This window comes from Rutilus rutilus (assembly GCF_951802725.1).
Source record: "Rutilus rutilus genome assembly, chromosome: 12".
NCBI classification, from domain to species: Eukaryota; Metazoa; Chordata; class Actinopteri; order Cypriniformes; family Leuciscidae; genus Rutilus; species Rutilus rutilus.
The window spans coordinates 26668968-26692154 of record NC_140217.1 but is presented as its reverse complement, the minus strand read 5'-3'; the positions used below and the strand labels follow the sequence as shown (position 1 = coordinate 26692154).

The 23187-nt window shown below is 38.3% G+C and overlaps 1 protein-coding gene across 5 annotated transcripts in view; it reads right to left on the bottom strand.

Annotated features, from left to right (window-relative positions):
- Positions 1–4607: 4607 nt before the first annotated feature.
- Positions 4608–23187, bottom strand: part of kank4 (KN motif and ankyrin repeat domains 4) — a 51131-nt gene continuing 32551 nt past the window's right edge. For 4 of the 5 annotated variants that reach the window (XM_084426496.1, XM_084426498.1, XM_084426497.1 and 1 more), the window contains 9 exons: positions 17734–17792; positions 15200–17623; positions 13773–13866; positions 11166–11390; positions 9392–9476; positions 9046–9265; positions 7716–7858; positions 7288–7488; positions 4608–5991 (listed from right to left, as the gene is read on the bottom strand). In XM_084426496.1, the coding sequence (XP_084282622.1) occupies positions 5878–5991; positions 7288–7488; positions 7716–7858; positions 9046–9265; positions 9392–9476; positions 11166–11390; positions 13773–13866; positions 15200–17623; positions 17734–17792 (3565 nt within the window). In that variant the 3' untranslated portion in view covers positions 4608–5877. Of the gene's footprint in view, positions 5992–7287; positions 7489–7715; positions 7859–9045; positions 9266–9391; positions 9497–11165; positions 11391–13772; positions 13867–15199; positions 17624–17733; positions 17793–23187 lie in introns of those variants that run through there. The other variant, XR_014629454.1, reaches the window with a different exon arrangement.

Sequence of the window (23187 nt, the reverse complement as noted above, 5' to 3'; positions counted from 1 at the left end):
TGTTGGAGGTGTCTGTTGTGACAACAACATGCATGGACACTCGTTGAGGGAAAACCCGCCCATAGAAACATAAGGTCTGACCAAGGGCTGAAAGTGCGACGACAGATTGGTGTGATGGCCACACTATGTGTGCCGCACCGTCATGCCCATCTCAGGACTTGAGTCTAAAGCCAATGCTGAAGTGGTCGTAAATGTATCAACCCCAGCGGTGTGACTGCAGCTGAGGAAGCCAAATGCCCCAGGAGCCTCTGAATATATTTGAGTGGAACCATTGTCTTGTGCTTGAATAATCTCAAGCATTTCAGCATTGACTGAGCACAATCCTCTAAGAGGCGTGCTATTACCGTGACTGAGTCCAACTCCACAACGAGAAAAGAGATGATCTGCACAGGGGAGAGTTTGCTCTTATCTCAATTGATCCAAAGTCCCAATCGGGCTAGGTGTCTAAGGACCAGGTCCCTGTGTTCGCATAACAACTTCCATGAGTGAGCTACAATCAGCCAGTCATCGAGGTAGTTGAGTATGTGAACACCCACTTCCCTGAGAGGGGCAAGGGAAGAGGCAAAGAGACAGGGACAACCCAAAAGGGAGTGAATATCCATTCATTCAACTAACATGTTCAAAACAGCTGATTTATTTAAAGATATATGTAATGAAACAAGGTGTTGAAATTACTACTTTACAAGGCTCTACAAGGCTACAATACTTTACAAGGCTCGGCTGACCAGCAATGTGTTACATGGGTAACACTGAAGCTGATGCTTCACTTCATAGAGATCAGTGGCATTGATTGAAGAGTGCTGACGATATTCATGTGAAATACCCTTAAAGCGGGTGTAAGCAATATTTGAAAAACAGCATTCAATTAGCATTAGGGAGCGTATCACGTGGAGGAGAGAGACCAAGCAAGAGGGAGATTTGAAGAAAGACTGTAGAAAGAGAGATGGCTGAGAGACATTACAAAAGAAAAAAGCTCATAATAATATATCTGTGGAAAATATCGCGGTTGCTTGTATTCCTCTGTGGTTGGCCTGTCAGTATCTTGGTATTACAAATCACCATCTGAGGGTTTTCTCCTGTGCAGGACATGCAATATGTCAGGAGAGGTGTCGTATTCTGTTAGAGAAGGCAAATATGGTCATATTTATGCAAAAGAATTGCAGAAATTTGAAGACTGAAATTTCCTGTTATTAGTACTGTAACTGTTATTTTGTGTTATTTTGTGTTAAATTATTGTAGTTGGGTTAGGTTTTATTGTGAATTTGTAAATATGTAAATTTGTTGTGTTTTGTATTTACTTATATTTACTTATATTCATATATTTAAGTATACTTTAAACTTTTAATATATTGTTCAATTTAAAGAATTTATTAAATAAAAAATCAATTCTTTAATGTCATCCACCGTTGTTTTGTGGCTCTTTTTTTAAAGTATCGGTTAAGGCTCCATTTAGGCACCCCATTTTAAAAGTATCGATTTGGCACCAATATCATAAAAAACCCAAACGATACCCAAGCCTAGTTCTTAGCCACCTGGCTATGGGCAGGTGGAGCTTACTTCCTGTGAGAAGATTGTCACAGTCTAGATGCTGACTCAGGCTTCTTGGCAGGTAAGGCCAGTGCAGCCTTCACAGTGGGGGCTGAGGCCTCTGGGATCTGGTGGTCAACCCGGGCTGAGGCAAGATGTGACTGATGGTCTAAGTCTGCTTCTTCACTGCTGAGAACTGCTGTGTGAAGTCCTCAACAATGTCGCCGAAAAGGCCACCTTGAGAGATGGGGGCATCAAGAAAGCACACTTTCTCTGCCTCACACATCTCTGCAAGGTTGAGCCATAGGTGGTGCTCCTGGTCTACAAGTGTGGATATCATCTGACCCAGAGCATTCGCTGTGACCTTTGTGGCCTGAAGGGCGAAGTTGGTCACCAAGAGCAGTTACTACATAAGCTCTGGATCAGCACTACCCTCTTGCAGTTCTTTCAACTCTTTGGCCTGACAGACCTGGCCATAGCATGCAAATACGACGCAGCATGGCCAGCAGCACTGTAAGCCCCACTGTAAGAGACGAGGAAAACTTATAGGCCCTGGATGGGAGCCGTGGGCTGTTCAACCAGGTAGCAGCGTTTTACCCCAACTGCACGCTCCACCCGTGGGACCCCTGAGTACCCCCAGGCCGACGCTCCTTCGAGGGTAGTGAGGGCTGATGAGCCTGCAAGCCATGTCCTTGCAGAAAAAGGTGCCTTCCATGACTGAGCTCATCATTCACTTCCGGGAAGAATGGAACTTGGGCTCGGCGTGCCATGCTTCATGCCCAGAAACCAATCATCCCACCGCGAGCGTCTGGGACAGGATGGAGGGTTTCACTTCCGCCCGATGCTCACGGCTGCCTGGGAGAGCAGAGCTGCCAACTCATTATCAAACTCAGCCTGAGCCGTAGTAGCCATAATAACTCGCCTTAGCCAAAATATATCTTTTAGCCACCACTTATAGCACCTAGGGGATATTGAATGGAAATGAGATTTTCTTACTTTACATAAGAGACGCAATGCTTCGCCTCTGAAGAACAAAACTTAAGTGTGTGATGCACGCTGGCGTCCTTACATACCTGTATGTCCAGGGGTATGACCAGGCATGCAAAATCCACCAATTCCTTTGGCCTTTTCTAAATATGTCAGAGGTGTTTGGGGCTCCCAAGAGTGACAGCTACTGCCATTTCGACACAACGTTGAAAGTGGCCGACAGAAAAGGAACAGTAATTTAAGACACTGCACCTGTATGATCTAAGCAGCGGTCCTGGATTCCTACACAGGACACTGTAGTTTTACACTGTTTATCTGCCACAGTGTTGCATGAAACACATTTTAATCCATTTGGGGCATTGTTGGGTTAAGCATGTATATTAATTGATTATATATTTAATAAAATTAATTGATAAAATAAATGTGATTTGACAATGATCTATCATAATGTGAATAGAATCTTTCATTTTGGAAGGGTTTTACTCACCAGAAAGATTGGCACTATTACAGTTATCAGTGGAGCAGCAGGAAACACTGACAGCTACATTTACAAAACCTAAACCAATTGATGCATTGGCAGGTGAACTATCTGCTTCCCGCCCCAAACAATATGCTTTGGGTAGAGAAGTCCTCATGGCACATGAAGTACTGACGTTTGCTTCACATGAAAAAATTAAAAAACACAAAAAACATAATGGCGAGTTTAATGTCTTTTAAATTATAACCGATAATATCTGATTATTCATATTCATATATATATATATATATTTTTTTTTTCAAATAAACCAAGAAACAGTAACAATCTATAGCTAACCTGAATCCTTTTCATCAGTCCTTAGAACAGCACAAACTTCGCCATTATCAGAAGTGGGAACCTGGCTCACACAGGTTGGACTCTTAAAATTCAGACACTGCAGCATTTCAACTGTTTGTTAAGAGAATTTAAATTATACACATAAAATAATATTTTAAAGGGACATATTAAGACTTTGCATACAGTGTAGGACATAAAAATGCATTGCTTAAGCATTCACATGTCTTATATTGCATTACCTGAGAGGATGAGTGAAAAGGTTTGGAAGAGTCCCAATATCAGCCACATCATGGAGAAAGAGGTTGAGTAAGAAGAAAAAGTGTAACAGCAGACACTATGAGATTACACTTAGCTGTATATGTACAGTAGTTGACAAGATAATGAAGTGTATGGGTGGGAGGGCTGAAAACTTATTTGCCTAGAGAAATTTTGCCTTGCAAATTTTAGCACACCTTTAAATGGATGATGTAATATAATTCACTAAACCTCCTATGGATTTAACACATATAGCATTAAATTGTTTACTGGTTGAACAAGTGATGTATGATATGTTTTTAACTTATTTAAATATGTCATAGTTTCTTTGTGCTACATGATGTTTCAAAGACAAGGTGGCTCTGTAATATTTTTTTGTAAATCTCTCATTTACATAGTAACTAGACCTTTTTGTTGATGTTTTTGACTTCCTGTGAACTGAGAATAACTTTCCAAAAATATGTCAGTACATAAGCAAGTATTAAAGGCTTCTGTGACTCTCATAAAATCCCCTTGGAGATGTATTCCTTTAAAATACACTACAGTTTGAAAGGAAAATTTATTTTTTATTTTTTTATGTGAAAGAAGTCTCATACTCACTAAGGCTGCATTTATTTGATAAAATATTGTGAAATTGTATTACAATTTAAATGAACTGCTCTGTATTTTATATATAATTTATAATATGTAATTTATTTCTGTGATGACAAAGCTTCACAAACCATTCTAATAATGCTGATTTGGTGCTCAAGAAACATTTATTATTATTTTATTATTATCAATGTTGTGCTGCTTAATACATTTGTGGAATTATTATTATTATTATTTTATTATTTCAGAATTCCTTGAATAGAAAGTTCAAAAGAACAACATTTATTTGAAATATAATCTTAGATTTCACTGGATATCTGCTCTAGATATTTTAGCACTTTCAAGGATTTAATTTGTGATCTGCTTCTTACTCTTGATAAACTGTATAAGGTAAGTACATTTTTTTTTTCAAACCACACAGAAAAGACAAATACAAAATGCATGTTTTTATTAAGTCAATATTTTATCCATGCATATACTTGTATATACTCAAAAATATAGAATTGGAAATAAATAGTCATTACATTTCAGGGTATTAATTCACAGCACCTTCCACAAGATACTGTTGCACAGTATACATACATAGATTCATACTTTGTCCAGCTGGGTTACTGATTTGTCGTTAAACATATCTCTTCATCACAACTTCTGATGTCTTAATTTTAAGCAGGCACAATGTACAGAGAATACAACTATAGCCCAGTCCATTATAATGCGCTGCTTAAATCTGTATGCAGGGGAACTTTAAAACTCGCATCTGTAAATCTTTGTTAAATATACACTTTTTAAAATAAGTTGTAAAGTTAATATTGCAGAAGGTTAGAGTATATGGTAAACTTTGACAGTGAATAATCATAATGGACTGATTATAAATCGGGACTGTTTGCTGTAATTATTTGTCATTTAAGTTATGATATATTGCACACCCTTATTTTTTCTTTGGGTGAGGAGAACAATAGGACAAAAACAAGATTTTAAACCATTCAGATAAATGATATATTACCAAAAAATAATTAACAATGAAAGCAAGGCTTTAAACTCTTTTTTTTTTTCTTTTTTTTTGTGATTGGCTCTCTGTTGGGGATTAAAGAAACTATGATGGGAGACAAACTGGCAACACAAGTGTTTGACTGTAAAACTCCTTTCAATGTTCCCTCTGGAAAGGCAAGGAATGGTTTGGTACTGGGCCTGACCCAAAACACCCTCATATATATATATAGCCTATATATATATATATATAGGAAGACACATCAAGTTATATTAAGACAGGCCTTGGATACTTCTGGGGGGAAATATTACAGAAAAGTGCAATAAAAAATAAATATAGTGTGTATCTGATCACTTCTTTAATAACATTCATAGATTACTCTTCATCGCCTGACAAAAATATAGTCACATTACCTGAAAATAGAAGGCTAAAACATGTAACAATGTACCATGCCTGCTAAATAGCTACAGTAGCTGTGCTTCAGGACAAATGGGGACCTTCTGGGGAGTTTAGGGAAGCCCTCCCTCCATGGCATCTTTGATTGGCGTACGGAAGTACATTTCTCAATGGCCGTTTCTCAAACAGAGAATCTGCGAATTACTGGCAAGAGCTGTCTCTCTATTGTTGACTGTTGGCCTGGCCAGCGAGTCAGGTTGAGGCAGAAGAAAGACGATTCTGGCAGAGCCAGTTGGACATGAAGACAAGTCCACTGGACTCAGAGCGGAGCTGTAGGATCTGTAACCGTGGCCGGATCAGCACGAGCTTTCAGAAGATCAACAATCTCAGAGTGGGACGCCTTCATGGCTACTGACAAAGCTGTGTGTCCGTCCTAGTAGAGGGATAGAGGGAAAGAAATGACATGTAAATGATTTTGAAAGGCATGTTTGTGGTGTTTGAGGATGACGGCATGACATGCAACCTGCCCACGTTAGTCTCTGCCTATTTGTGTAGATCTTGCCAAGTGATTAAAGAGTTTCAAATGGACACAGACTTTGATGTCAATATTTTGATAAAAGATAACTTGTTATGGCTCCATCAGACACTGGAGTCTTTTTCACAAAAAAAAAAAGTCATGAATCTATTTAAAAAGGCAAACAATATTGGGATAAGTATGAAGCAGGAAGTATTAAGTAGTTATTTTTTTGCTTAATAATTAAGCAAAGAAATAAAAAATACTAATAAAAAAAATACAGTAATATTGTGAAATAGTATTACAATTTAAAAGAACGGTTTTCTTTTATTTTTTTTATTTTTTTTAGATGTAACTTATTCCTGTGATGGCAAAGCTGAATTTTCAGCATCATTACTCCAGTCTTCAGTCACATGATCCTTCAGAAATCATTTTAATATGCTGATTTGGTTCTCAAGAAACATTTTATAACTATTAATGATGAAAACAGTTGTGCTCCTAAATATTTGTCTGTGATTTTTTTTCAGGCTTCTTTGATGAATAGAAAGCTCAAAAGAATAGCATTTGTAATAGAAATCTTTGTAACGCTATAAATGTCTTTACTGTCAATATAATGTGTCTTTGCTGAATAAAAGTATTTAGAAAATCTTACTGACCCCAAACCTTTGGATAGAATGAGTGTATATTTTATAATTATTGCTTAATTATCTTACTGGATATATGTTAAAACATTTTTCCTAATTATTATAAATGTAAAATCTAGACCAATGAATAGTAATGAACTAACTTTTCCAAATAAAACCTGAAGTAACTACTTTTTACCACTAAGTGGCAGTGTTGTATTTTCTTGAAATGAATCATCCCATGGCTTCACATAGCTCTATTATGACAGCACTGAGGATCAAAGTTTCCTGTTTTCCCCACAGTGTTCTTCAAATTCAAATCTGTCAGAATTAATTTTAGGTCTTCCATTTTTAAGTGTTGCACACTTGTCAAAACAACTATTTTGCTAACATGCATATGGAAAAAAAGAAGCAGAGAAATGCAAATTAGTGCATATCACATTTCTAGTTAGGAGTAAAAGAATTAAGTTCCTCTTTTCATGAATAGCTTTGAAATGTGGTGGCCTAAAATGTTGTTTTTTGTTAGTAGATGACTTGATTTTAAATAGCAACTGAATTGGTGTAAGGTTTAATATATCAGTGTCTCTCTCACCTTATCTATGAGTGACATGTCACACTCTGGTCTCTCCAGCAGCATTTTGGCTATCTCAGTATGACCGTGCTCACAGGCACACATAAGAGCAGTGGAGCCATCCCGGTCCTGTATGTTCACATCAGCCCCGCAGTCCAGAAGAACCTGCACCATCATTGTCCGCCCATGACTAACTGCAAGCATCAGTGCTGTTTGCCCTGACTAGTGGGGAGTAATGAAAAACAGTCTTATTTATATAAAACTACCTTTATCATACCTTACAATCAAAGAAATTTTGTGCTAAATAATTCATTGCTCCACTCATAGAGAATTTGTACAAGTTCAACCATTGAGAATTGTCTGTCTGGTATAACAAGTGGCCTATATAAGTAACAAATCATATGTGTGTTCTTTCAGCACCGGATGTTGTGGCGTCTCGCTGTGTGTACCTGGCTGGCTCGTGCATTGATTTTGCCCATTCTCAGTAGCTGCTGAGCCACCTCCATGTCCTCAGGGCTTTCTGCCGCAGTAAGAGCTGCCAACATTATAGCAGTGTAGCCGGCCTTGTTCTGGTGATCCACCTCACACAGTCCTGATGGACAGCAAATGAAAGAAAATGTTGGTATAGTTAAAGAGAGTGAGAAATAGAACTTGAGATTTAAACTGTTTTCATGCCAAAATATAAATGTATTGATACACACATATGATAAGAGTGGAAACTGCTGCTAGAAATGTAAATGTGACCCTGGATCACAAAACCAGTCATAAGTCGCATGGGTATATTTGTGGCAATAGCCAACAATACATTGTATGGGTCAAAATTATAAATTTTTCTTTTATGCCAAAAACCATTCGAATATTAAGTAAAGATCATGTTCCATGAAGATATTGTGTACATTTCCTATTGTAAATATATAAAACATTTATTTTTGTGAGTGAATGCAGCACAAACGCGAACATAAATGGATAACTTTAAAGGCGGTTTTCTCAATGTTTAGATTTTTTTGCACCCTCAGATTCCAGATTTTCAAATAGTTGTATAAATAGTTGGCCAAATAATGTCCTATCCTAACAAACCATACATCAATGGAAATCTTATTTATTCAGATGTATAAATCTCAATTTCAAAAACATTTTTGACCCATGTGACTGGTTTTGTGGTCCAGGGTCACAAATCATAGTTAAAATCTCAGTTGCTTTGGTACATTTCTCGAATCATCCTTTGCAAACCAGAAAGTGCATTTCTCAAAACAATCCGTACAAACAGCACCACACAATGGATTACCTGCTTGTAACTTGCTCAAAATATTTAGTTCATCTCTCAAAGTTAATATACGTATATGTGTATGAACATAGCAGTGCCATCAGAATGGCAAGTCCTAATGTCATTGCTCACAAACAAGATAGTCAAAATGCTTAGTCATGTTACACAATGCTTAGTGTACTCTGTCAGTATTTTCAGATGTAAATTTTCAGGTGTAAATTGGATTATAAAGAAAAAAGACAAGACTATATATATATATATATATATATATATATAGTCTTGACTTTTTTCTTTATAAAAACTCATAGAGAATTTCTACAAGTTAAACCATTGAGAATTGTCTGTCTGGTATAACAAGTGGCCTACATAAGTAACAAATCGTTACTTATCTATATCAGATATATAGATTGACAAACACACAGATAGATAGATAGACAAACAGACGGACGGACGGACGGACAGATAGACAGACAGACAGACAGACAGACAGACAGACAGACAGATAAGTCTCTTACCTGTGTCTAGTAACAGCTTGACCACAGAGAAGTTGGAATGGGACACACTGTAATGCAGTGCCATGTTGCCATTCCCATCAGCCAGGTTCACTATATAGCGCAGCAGAGTGGGAGTGTGGAAGCCCACCTCTCTCAGGTGGAGCGTGACTGTTTCAGCCTGTGACTCCTTCTGACTGGACACACGGAACCACTCCTGATATAACACCATCAGAACCTGCCTCTGAGATTCACACAGTCAAGAGTCAGCTCACTAAAGTGTAATAAGTCCAATTAAAAATAACTTTCCAGTGTACATTAAAGGCAATGAATCAATATATATATATATTAAAAAGCATGAATTGCTTACCATGTCTTTATTTGGGGCAGCAACCTCAGCCATGCGATCCTTCAGGAAATGACAAGCAGCCATGAAGTTCTTATCAACTAACTCACTGCAACGACACAGATTGAGCTGTAATTTAAATCAAAGGGGCACATTAAACTCATGAACAAGATATAACATTGTGTCTTTTCAGTTTAAGAAAATGTCTAACTGTTTACAGAGATAGACAAATAAGCTAATATAAAAAAAAAAGATATGAAATCATGCATCAGTTTTTTCAAGTTAAAATCATTTTCAAATACAGATTGGCTGCACACCTGAGCCTCAACAGAAATCTGTATTTGATACATATTATGAAATACAATGCATTTTGGTAATTTGAATCTTGGTAACATTAGTTGAGAGTGGCTCATATTGGACTGGCCTCTCAAGCAAATGGTTACCAATATCTGAATGGCTTAAACATCTTTTGGCACATGCAGATTCTGGAAAAGTTCTGTCCCTTGAGGAGTATGAATTGTGTTTATATTTCTACAGATTTCAGTATATGTGTTTCAGACCCTTGTGTACTAGTGGTGGGCCTACCTACACTAACATTCAAACGTTTGGGGTCGGTTAGATTTGAATATTTTTGAAAGAGGTCTCTTATATTCACCAAGGCTGCATTTATTTGGTCAAAAATAAAGTAAAAACAATATTATTGTGGAATATGACTGTACATTTTAAACAGTTTTATATTTTAATATAGTTTACAATGTAATGTATTCCTTCAGTCTTCGGTGTCACATGATCCTTCAAAAAATCATTCTAAGATGCTGATTTGGTGCTCAAGAAACGTATTATTATCAATGGTGGAGTAGTGCTGCTTAATATTTTGGTGAAAACCGTGGACATTAAAAAAAACAGCACTTATTTGAAATATTCTTTTGTAACATTATAAAGGTATTTACTGACTTGATCAATTTAATGTATCCTTGCTGAATAAAAGTAATTTCTTTCAAAATAATGTTTTTATTGCTAACCCCAAACTTTGACACTTTCCTGTTTTTCATAAACCATATTAGAAATTATTGGTCGGAACTAGTTTCACAAGAATATCCATTATGTATCTCAGGTGAATTTAATATGGTTAAAATTAGAACTAAAGCGTGATATAAATATATCTTTGTATCTGGTGTGTGAGGATGCATGCAGAAGAATTTCAACATCATCAGCCATTTATTTGTCTGCCAACTCACCCAAAAAATCGGAAATAATTTTGGGAATGTATATAATTAAGTAATTTCCCTACTCCAAAATGATATTTATTCTAATGAAATAGTGTTTAGATAATCATAAAAGAAGACCATACCCTTTGCTTTCCCCACATGTTCATGTGGTTTATGGTTCAGCCTTTTGTTGTGATGCATCTTTAAGTGGACCGCAGTCATATTAAACCTGTCACTCAATGCTTGTACTTTCCTGCCAGATGAAGGGCAGAACAAAAGGCAGGATTGTGTCCTATTCATAACAGAGGCACCTGCCTTGGGAAACATGGTCACTGCACACTTTCATGTGTTAAGCCAGCTCATATTATGAGCTAATGAGCTTTTCACAACAGGTTGAAAAAGTAAAGAGGACTAGCACAGAATAAGTCATGTGAATCATCCTAAAATACTCTTTGAAGGTTGTGTTGACTGCATAATATATAACTCCCATAAAACTCCCAACTGACGACTTAAGCCATAGGGACTTAGAAAAAAAACGTAAAAACCTATATTGCAGTTGTAACTCTTTTAACCACGGCCCTCCATCTCACCTGACAGGCTGCTCCTCCTGGGGACTCATGGCGGCCTGGCCTGCATCAGGCTCTTCAGAGCCCTCTGCCTGAACCCCATCACCTTGCTCCCCAGCAGCAGCAGCCTCCTCCTGGGCCGTTCCACTCTCCTCTCCCTGCTCCACCTCAGGCTCCGAGCTATCCACCTCCTCAACCTCGTCCTGATCCTCCTCCCCACTGGAGTCCTCACTGGAGGTGGTCTCATAGCTGGACACACAGATCATTTAAATCAAGGGGGTTCTTTTGATTGTAACCCATTTTGCATTTGCAAACTTTCTATTTTCAGGATTTGAAATCAGACAAGCCTGTGTTTAGTTACGACAAATACCACCTGACCATGTGTGCTTCACATTATATAATAATGATAATAATGTTTGCCATTTTAATTCGTTTTTTTCTTTTATGTTCTTTTATTGTATTTTATTTTATTTAATTACATATGACCATAATGTTTATAATAATACACTGTAAAAAGCGATCGGTTGACAATTAAAGTGAGGAAACCCATTGCCTTAAAACTATGAAGTAAATAAACGTCATGCGTAATTGAAGCAAGTTCACATAACTTTTTTTTATTTTTTATTACGCATTAAGTTTATTACTTAATAATTTTAAGGCAACAGGTTTCCTCACTTTTTTAAGTTAAGTCAACTGATCACTTTTTACAGTGTAATAATAATACTTTGCCATTTTGTTGTACCATGTATTTTCATTTATTTTATTTTATGTGTAAGCACCATATATATATATTTTTTTAAATGCTCTGGTTTATATTTTAAAAAAGCCTTTAAATCTATTTTTGATTTCGACACAGTCCTTACCGCTAATGGAAAACTAATGTAATCTGTCTGTTGTGAATGGACATGCACAATCCAAGTGTTTGTACAAGTTGTTCAAATGAGAGAGACCTCTGTGGGGTCTGAGGGGTTCTTATGTGTTGAGCCTGTCTGAAGAATACTGCTCCTTCATGGATGTTTTCAGATAGGCAAGAGGAATGGCATTTCCACAAGGACATGGATGAATGGAGGCCTATAGCTGCAGGTCAGGTGAACTCTACATTTATTGGGGTGTTGAGTATGAGGGCCTCTTTTGAGTACTTCAGATTAGAGACAAGAGGGCCATGCATCGGTTTATTATGCTGCTAACATCTTAGTAATTAAGATTTCCAAATGTGGTTAATGCAATAGCTTTGTATACGGCTTATAAAAAAAGAGAATTGGACAGAAAATGAATATCCTGGGCAGCCAAAGGCGAGGATTCAGCAACTTTGATACTGCTGTTTGCGCTTGGCTGACAGAGCTAAATAACAGAATGAAATTATATCATGGTGGTTTGGGTCAAAACTGTGTGCAAATTCTAAAATCACCAGCTGTCATCGAACAACAGCAGTGCAAGGCCTCTCTCAGGATAATCACAGTCTATCAGACTAAGACACGAGCCAAATCTGCCAACAGTCACACGGTCTGAGTCTTTTCAAAGAATATTTCAAAACAGCAATATAAATGAAAGTCACATGATATAATTCACGATATAGCTATTCCAGCATGTTTTGACATACTGATAAGATAAGGTACTAACTTGTGTTTTGGTCATCAGTAATGCAAATTCTGCTCAAGGGTCTAAACATGACTGTCCAAAATAAGCAGATAAAGTTACTCTTTTGCATTCTTTGAGCTCATTGCTCTCTCACTTAATTAATATAATATACTTATATTAAAAAGAAATTAACATACAACTATTTTAACACTGTTAATAGTTGATGGTAACTAGTGTTATATGCCCAGAAAACATCAACTGAATCATGAATTTACATTGGACTAAAAAAAAAATAATACACAGCAAGGATGTGGCCACCTCATTTCAGAAGTCCACCACACCCCACTGGTTTACAGTTCTCCAACTTTCAAATACTCTCTCTGGGCTAAAGAAAGAGATCGGTTTAGCTGATATAGAATTATTCCTTTCTGATCAGGCATTCGAAAGGCCAGCTGTTTGCCCAAGTCTATCAGGATAATTATCTTATTGTTGATGGCTGGTCAAATACAGCTGAGACAGAACCATCTCTGCTGCCAAGCTTAACAAATCATTCACTGCACACAGTGACAGGCAGACAGACAAAGACACAGCAAGAGAGAGAGAGAGAGATAGAGAGAGGACTTTGTTTTTCGTGTCATCTCACTAGGCCTCACTCATCATGCAACAGATCTCACAGAAAACAATATAGACACCTCATGGCCATTTTTAACAGAGCACCTTGATGAAGGATGAAACAGATTAAGGGATGCAAAAGGACAGGCCAGACATCTGATGTCATGGATGTTGATGAAATAGACTCATCCATCAACACTTCATATGAAAACACCAGCAACTGTGATTCTGGGGCAGTTGGTAAATGTAAGGCATAACCTTCATTTAGGTCCCCCTTTAGATTTTTAGGAGTATCTTAACTTCACTTTAAACAATATTTTATAACTTCTACACAGATGGCAGGTGATTTTATGAAAAGCATTACCATAAACTGTATTGCTGCATGCAGATAAATATGCCCAAAAAGTCAGATATGCACATAAAAAAATAAAAAAAACATACCCCCCATTTACGCCAACAAACTTCAAGTTCTTCTTCGCTCCCCCATTGCCCTGCTTGTCAGGACAGTCATTCTTCTTCATGATGGATTTGAGGCCTAATATGGGATAGATGGTCAGATATGTGAAAACGAAAGCCAAGTCTGCACCTGTTCTTCATCCCTAGCAATAAGTTAAATCTATGCAATATTCAGTCCATTTGTCCAACCTAAAAAAAAGATATGAGTATATGAGATAGTACTTTTGAATTCATTTACCAGAAGTAATATGACCAACAAAATGCTGAACTGTACACTTGCTGTGCTTCACAGAGTGGGTAAGCCAGTTGTACTCATTCATAATGCATCACACAAACTGTCAAAACAACTGTTACAGTCACAAAGGAACTGATATTTTAAATGAAATGCTCTAAACAGTGAAAACCATTCTTACCTGCCATAAACATTCTCATCAGTCATGTGATTTTAAAGGAGATTATACCACAGACATTTACAGAGATTTGTTCCCTAGTGTTTGTTTGATTGTTTGCGAAGAATAGAGGTGAATAACAACTAAAGGAGCCAGTGGATGCAATTACAACAAAACACAACACATCAAAGAGACTGGAATGCTTCCAGGAAATAGGAAAAAGCTCAAAAAGTCCCATAAAGACTGTGTGCATTTCAAAGGACACAACAAGATAAGTCTGAATCAAAAATAACCAGGAAATTCTTATTTTAGTAAAACAGTTAACTTTTAAATTACCATAATATTATATTATATTCAGTGGAATTGTACAAGAACATAATTAGCACAGAAAAGAATAATTAACTGTGGCTGCACAAATAACAATAGGTGCCAGAATTTATGAGACTGCATAATATTGCAAGCACTGTAATATAGCCAGATGTTTTTAAACTGTCAACACAAAATCCTAAATTACCTTGGCATACAGCTAGGACCTTCAATATGAAAGTGCATTGCAACTGGGTCTCTGCATTGCAACATACAGCTTTCTGTGCCACACGTATTTACAATCAGGCAAAAATATGCATATTAGAATGTCTTATTTCAAGTTGACTTTTACATTTGTTTCAGCTCTGGCTCTCAAACCTTCACTTCAAACTCAGTGAGGCCTGTTTCACACATTGCACATATGAATCTTGCAAGCGGTGTGTATGACGGTGTGATGTCATTAGTATTTGTAGGTAATGTGTATGTAAAGTATATTTATAGCATGTACATTTTGGACATGTTGCATTTGGACAATATTAATGTATTGACAGCATCTAAAAATCGTAAACATGTTTATTTTGGGACTATACAAATATTTATAAATCCTTTGAGCCAAAAACTGTTGCACCTGACTCAAAGAGATGGTCACATCAGTCATTACTGTACATTTAATGAGCTTGCCAAGAAGGCGCATGCCTATACTGAATAAGAACCTACCTGATTGTCGTGTAGCCCCTCCTTTCTGAACAGGTGAGTAAAAGGCAGACAGGGCACTGAGGGACCCTCTCAGGTGGCTTTGAATAGAGCTTATTTTGGAAGAATGAGGTTTCTGGGAGCTCTCTCCTTTAGCGTCCTGGCCCCCACTTCCCAAACTGGCCCACTGCTCGTTAAGAAGCCCCTGTATACGATTAACAACCTGACCGATTGCAGCAGGAGAAGCTGTGGCTTCAGCTGCCCTTTGAGACTGAAGGTGAGGATCCTGTCCTTGTATTTCTCTTGGTTCCTGCTGTGTTTGCAAACCTGAACTTCTTTCTCCTCTTGCTTCGTCTGTTACTGAGCTTTCAACCCCCTTATTCTCAGCAGATTCTATTTCTTGGACTGTGAGCTTAGGGATTTCATTTTCACTGGCCATAGACTCAACCATGGCACTTTCTACCATGACATATTCCTCAGTGTCACTCTCTGCAACAACATTTTCACTGACTTTGGTATCTATAATCTGGCTTGACACACTATCTTTGATATCACCCTCTTGTTCTTTGTCTTTTACAGAGTCGGTCTTCTCTAGCATTTCAGAGACTTCCTGACTAATGTTATCTTCTAGATTATCCTGGACCTCAGTCTCCATTGCCCGGTCACACATGACAATCTCTACCCCTACAATTTTCTCTGCTGTAGTGACTTGTGCTAAGACTTCAATGTCTCGAGCTTCTACTATATTTGTCTGAGTGCTTGAGCATTTATAATCTGTTTCTTTGGGACCCTCAGCTGGTTGAGGTTCTGTCGAGACTCCTCTCTCCATGACACTTTTGCTGTCTGTACTGACTGATGCATCACATGTGACAACTGGTACAGAAAGCGGCTCTGTCTCGATAGGACTTTGAAGTTTCCGCTCTTTCACTTGGTCAGTCAGTTCCTGTATTCTCTCATCTTTTTGTCTATTCTTGTATATCTGTTCCCCAAGTAAGGAATTTGTCTTTTCCAATTCACAACTGGCCTTGCTTAGACTCTCTTCCAAAGTTTTCAGCTTTGCTTCCAGCTCCAGGTTAGTGAGAAGTTTCTGTTCGGCAGGTTGAGCTATTGTATTTTCCTCAATTATAATTACACTTGGTCCCTCAAAAGTTGCAGTATCTTCTCGAGCGGGTGTACACTCGGATGTGGCACCTGATTCCTCTGATTCCAGCGTTGACTTTTTATCTTCTAACAAAGTCTCCTGCTTTTCTACTTGCTCTGAAAGACTCTTCGATGCTTCTTCTTGAAGTGTAGACTCCTGCAAAAGTCCCTCTGCTTCATCTGGATCAGTTGGAGTTTCTGCTTTGTCTATGAGTATCACCGGGACAGACATTGGAGCTGGCACTTGTTCCTTCTCTGACTCTGTATCAGTTACTGGTTCGTTTTTTTCAGACTCCTGTTCTACAATAACCTGCACCACAATATTTTGTTCCTCTGACTGTTGTTCTGTGGTTTTGTCAGACTGTGTTGCTTGAACCATTCCATGATCAGCTGCAGTAACTGTGGAAAGGGAACAAGTATCTTTCTTCTCACTGATAACTGGAGGAACAGCACTGTCTTGCGAATCAGTTTGAGGAACCTCAGTCTCGTTCAACTGCAAAGAGCTCTTTTGTTCAGACTGGTGTTGCTGAATTCTTTGAAGCAGTTGTTCCCTCTCTGTTCTAAGAGAGCATATTTGAGCCTTCAACTCAGGGATGGTCCTGACTTGCTCTTCTAACTCACGCACCCTTTTCAGCGCAGCTGTAATCTGTTGATGCAAGCTGGCCCTGTCCTGGGGAACACTGCCTCTCCTGTCGCCTCCATCCGCCGGTCGAAAAAGCTTCTCAGCTGAGCCATTCTGCGACTGGGCACTCTGCTCATCAGTTGAGTCTGAACCTTTCCTGCGTGGGACATTAACAGGCATGCTTGAGGCTCTTAACAGGTGAGGCCTAACAGTAAGGCCCATGGACTGTTCATTCTGAGAAGAGGTCTGTACTTGAGACTCTTCTGCAGCCTTCGGCGAGGGGGGGTAACCACTCCCTGGCATCTTTGACTGGCTGGCCAGGGAGCTTCCACTCTTGCTACTGCTACCACTAGTGGCATCACTGGCTCTGAACTCAAAAAGCTTCTGGACTTCAGTAACACGTGACTTAGGCTTGGACCCTAAAGTGGAAGTATTGGCCCACGTATCTTTGGCTAGAGGTCGAGCGCCATGTCCAGGAAGGCTGAAGTTGCGTGGCAGTGTGCTGCACTTTGGGCCCCTGTTCTTGCGTTGAATGTGTACCCTCTTGATTGTGTTTCCTTTCTCTATGTCATCAACATACTTCAAGAAGTCCAGATCCAGGTGAAACCCATAGGGGGTCTCTACAGAATATGGCAGCTGTTTCCGCTGTACTCCACTCTCAGAGGCTTTGGAAGTAAAGCCATTTGCTGAAATATAAGATACGTTGTTACACATTTTGCATTCTCTTATTGTAATTCCAGTTCAAACTTTCACATTTGAAAGTGGAAATGACAAACAATCTGGATGGTGTTCTTACCATTTTTCTTGTCCATTATTTCTGTTTTTGCAGTATCATGGGTGTAAACAACTGGAAACCTGTAGACAGATCAAATAAAGATGTACAGATCTAAAATTATTATTTTGTATTATTAATCGTCTAACAGAACAGTGACAACAATAATTACATTATGCATATAATGTAGGGCATTACAACAATAATTACATTATGTATATACTGATTTGCCAATTCCTGTACTAGTTACAATCCTTCCTGTGCAAAATGATTTTACATTAGTTGTTTTGTACCATTTTAAAACCCTGCACCTCTATTCAAACCACAGTGACATTGTAGTTCATTCTGTTTAATTTACTCCAGATGGCTCACAGTTTATGTGGGGTTGATTTAGGCAATGGAAAACAATTTTGCCATTTTAGATTTAAGATTCTTCAGGGGCTTACGTAAGGCCACTGATCAAAATACATCATGTTAATACAAACTAAATACACCCTCAGGCTTCAGGTCTGGAGATCTACTTCCTTCTCACTGTCCTATCTTGAAGTCACCCTAACCTACATAAATGTTGCAAAAAAAACAAACAAAAAAACAAAGACAAAAACATTACAGACAAAAAAAAAAACAATCTCACTAAACAGCTAACTGATGTTTTTGTTTCAGCATGAGAACACTTACTTTTCAGCAGTCACTAAAGACACCCTCAAATTTGTGTTATTCTAAAGCAGCACCATAATGTAGGTTGATATCTAAGCTTTTCAACAATCATATAATCTATGTTCATGATTTCTGTGCCTTTTCTAAATGAATACAGTGTATTTAGCACTGAAATGCTGTTGGATGCCACGGCCCACTTCACACAACTTATTTATCGGAGCCCTTGAGATATATATAGTCAAATGATACAGGAAATGTGGACCTTCTGCTGGTGAAGATGAAGAAAGATTCTCAAACTTTTTGCTTAAATGGAACTATGGTCAAACCCCTCAAGGCATGTTTGCAGATCTTAACTATGTACTGAAAAGATTGGAAAAGATGGGAAAAGATTACTGAAAGATGTGTCATCTGGCTCTGATTTCAATGTTGCAATCTGAGCCAGAGGCTTGGAATTTGGACAGTTTGGAAAAGGATATTCTTCAAAGGTGCAATTTGACTATGTTTCATGAAATCTGGATCATGAGTTGGCTGCTGGATGTCCAGATCCTTTTGGACAGACTGGTATAGAAAAAAAGAGTTAGATTCTGACATGCTCAGTATAAAAAAAAAATCTTGGGGCTAAAGGCACAACAACATTTTCACTATTCATCATCATGACCACAGCCTTCTAATGAAGTTGTTTGTACCTGTTTGAAATATTTATTTTACCAAGTGCAAGCAAGGATAGAAAAATGCTTTGGCTGCTTTTTAGAAATGGGGTCTGAGCCATGGTTTGGTTGAGAAAACAAGCTCTATGCATTCTGAAGCAGAGTGGTATAATAGCGTGCCAACACAGCATTTGGTGATCAGACCATCAATCAACTAGCTTCCATGATTTCCTTTCACAGCACATTTACGTTCGAAAATAATGTTTTAAAGTGTATTCTTAAAGCTCTGGGGATGTAATGAGAAGGTTACTGGTTTGGTCACCACAAAGACCATGAGCAATCACTGTAGTGGCCTTGAGCAAGGCATTTAACCCTGGTTTGATCTAGGGGGACTTTTCCCTTTAGTCAGTGCACTGTAAAGAACGTTAGGATAAGAGTGGCATAAAATAAGATACAATAAAATATAAATTTTAAATGAAAACATAAATGACAATTCTGAAAATTTCTAAAACTGTCAGCTAATTTGAATAAATGTATTAGTTGAAGTTGTAGTTGAAGTACTAAAATTAATCAAACTAAAACTGAAATAAATAAAAAACTAAAGCTATAAAGAGACATTTAAAATATATTGCTACATCAAAATGAAAAATGAAAACAAAAATAAAACTTTTTTTCATTTTTATTTGTTTGTTGTGTAACAGAGGCAAGCGTGTAAACCACACTGCCCTGGCCTCATGAGGTGCACTAGAGACTGTGGTCTTTAGCGCCCTTGTTAGCGCGTCCGCATCCCATGCCAGAGACGTTGGTTCAAATCCCGCTCGAAGCAGGTCAAGTAGGACTGGTTACATTTGGTGCCGTGACCAGGATGGTTGTGATGTTTAGGGGGATGAGTGTAACAGAGACCAGCTAGCAAAAGTAGTATGTAAAAACCTCACTGCCCTGGCCCCATGAGATGTGCTAGAGACTGCGTCCTTTAGCGTCCTTGTTAACGCGTCCGCATGCCGTAGACGCTGGTTCGAATCCTGCTCAGAGCAGGTTGAGTAAGACCGATTATATAGGTTTGTTCAAGGGTTTTGAGGATGAGAGCATGTTCTATGACATGTTGGCACTTGCCAAATTTGACAGACGAATTTGCATCAAAATGCAGAGTATGATTGGACAGCTATCAAGAAACTCATTCTCAGAGATCATAATGCTAAAGTGCTAAAACTTTGCTGCTATAATGGTAGTTAAGGAAATATTGAGCATCTTAATTAGACTACTCAAGTGTACAAACAGCTTGCATTTATCCCCAGGTTTCAAGGCAAAAACCCCATAATAGTGTGAGTCTGAGCTTGACTGACAGCTGAATCCCCAAAATCCGACACACACAGCATGGAAAATGTACAGCTTCTTAAGTCCTCCTGGAGAAGAAAGGAACAAGGCAGGGACGGCAGGGATAAGGTGCATCCCATAAGAAATGTTTAATGCGATTCAAATACACTGTCTGTCGTTGAGTCTTAATTAGCCAGAGCTGGAATGCAGCTTGTAATTTCTGAGTAAAGTGAGGCCTAGCCGCTTGTCAATTATCCACATGGAACCAAAGAACACAACTCTGCCTATTTAATTAGATACAAAAGAGAGAGAGAGAGAGAGAGAGAGAGAGAGAGAGAGAGTGAATAAGTGAGGAAGCAAGTGGGAGAGAGAGAAAAAAGAGATGGCAAATCATGGCCACTGGAGAGAAATTACTTTAATAAGAAGACATTCATGCAATCTTTTTTTGGCCTCATTTGCAGGAATCTGTTTCAACTTATCAGTGGGGATATTAGGCTATTTGAGTACAGTACATCTTAAGACTTCAGGTTTCCAGTTTGTCTCAAAATCGCCTTTCCTATGAAAGATAGCTTGTTGTAAACCTAATGTTTAGAATCATCTGTTTACAGATGGCCCAATGGACCATGTACTGGTGAGCTATAACGGAAAGTCACTGTTTATTTAGCCATTCACAGCTGATTTAATTCAATGTAACTAATCAAATTTCAGTAAAGGAGCGGAAGTGAGGAAAGGAGATCAATCTCATTTGCTGTCTGTGTAACCATGTAGGGGCAAAATGCAGACACACACACACACACACACACACAATCCACCTGCAACCTTACAAGCTCAGCATCTACTGCTGATTAGGAGTGCTGAAGCCTTGAAAAGAAATCGAACCAAACGGAGCCAAAGAAAGCAGAAACTGCCTGAACAGCCAACAAAACAACATCTGTGGGCATTCTCAGGCATGCCAGCTGGACACACAGGGAAAGATTGTTAATATTCCACATGCCTATAACCCTGTGATTTCAGGTCTGAGGATGCACACACAGACATCCGCTGGGGCAGGGGCGAAATCGCATTCTGGGGGTGGGGGGTAATCCTGCCTGTTTACATTTATTTAAGAGATAATCAATGTGTTTACATTAATACCTCACCAGGACAGGCATTTCGACCAACGTTAATTTGATCGGTTTAGGCTTGTGAGCGTTTGAAAGCCAATTCTAATTGTTCATTTGTGTTCACAACATATTTTTTCTTCTGCATGTCATGTGCATGGCTCCGAAGCATAGCACTCAGGTACCAAATTAACTCTTACTTTAATATAATTGTATTTTCTACAACAGTTAGTTCCGTTACTCGAATCTGATTCTACACAAACTGTCAGGTTAAATTTGCAGTGTCTTACTTCGAAGGCTGCGCCCTCCAGAGGTCTCATTTGATGGCCACATACGTCATTGATGCTGCCTCATTTCAGAAAAGTAACCATTGCATTTCAAATTAAAAAAAATTATTATAATAATTTACGCCTCAAGAGGAATAACAGTCAATTTTCTAATGGTTACTTTTCTGAAATGAGACGAAATCCTCTGAGACGAACACGGCACAACCTTTGAAATGAGACACAGCTATTGCCAGTAGGTGGCGTCAAGTGACTCGCTGAGGCCGAATATGCCTACTTCCATTAGTATTTGAAAGAGTGGAGAATAGTATGTCCAAATTCACAGTATTTGAATAACATAGGCGAAGAGTACCCTGATTAACTACTACTTTCGCCGAGATCCTGGAGTGCGCATTTGATGGACAATTTACTATCCCATAAGGCCACAGGAGAGGAGTTGTGAATTGCAGAATGCAGTGAAGTGACTGAACTGACAACATGGCAAATAATTTGTCACGAAGTAAGTTTGAAACCAAATCTAGTACCTGCTAGCTAGACAGTATGCAATTTAGGATGCAGCTATGTCTTTATGAGTGAGTCATTGAATCATTCACACAAAATGATTCATTCAAAGCATCGATTTAATCAGCAACGAAACAACACTGCGGTGTGTTTGCTCTGAGATGTCCAGCGGATGATTCTGCTTTGACTTCATTTGGAACAAATTTCTGTAGTACAGCACAAACACACACACAAAACAAGCAATTCTTTGTCTAAAATATAAACTATTCAATTATTTACTTCTTGTTTATAGAACTGTTAGCAAATGCAGTATCACACACAATCATTTTCCTCACATTTATGTCTATGCCAAAAATGTGCTTTGATTTCCTCTCTAACGGACACGATCGTCTCCCACTCTTTTCTTTTCCCAGTAGCTCAACACTGCTCCAAGCTTTACTGCTCCCATCTAATGACAATAAACAGATAGCAAGTGGGCTGTCTGACAGGAAACAAAAGCTCGCTGCACTTCCCCTCCTTGATGGTTCTATCTACAGAAATGGCTCTGCAAAGCTTCAAACATCTGGAGGAGGTAGAGAACACACAGCATCTGTCCCACTGAGATGAGAAGAGGCCTGGAGAGTACAGCGCTGGAATAAAGGTTGGACCACCAGTGAGAAAATGTGTATGCATTACTGTTCTATTCAGTGTAAACTTACGAATGATGAGTGACATAGACACTCTTTTACACATGGTAACAAGACTCTTATATTTTAATAATGGCTGTCAAACAATAATAATAATAATAAAAAAAGTCATTTGAATGAGTTACGTAATATGATGTGCTCATTAATTGATCAAATTTATGGCCACTGTATGAAAATGGTAGGAAACCATCCATAAATTACATACAGGTCAGGAGGTATGATCAAAAACTTAAAATGGTTAATGTTTTATTTTATAGAATTTTTTGAATTTGAATTTTAATATATGATT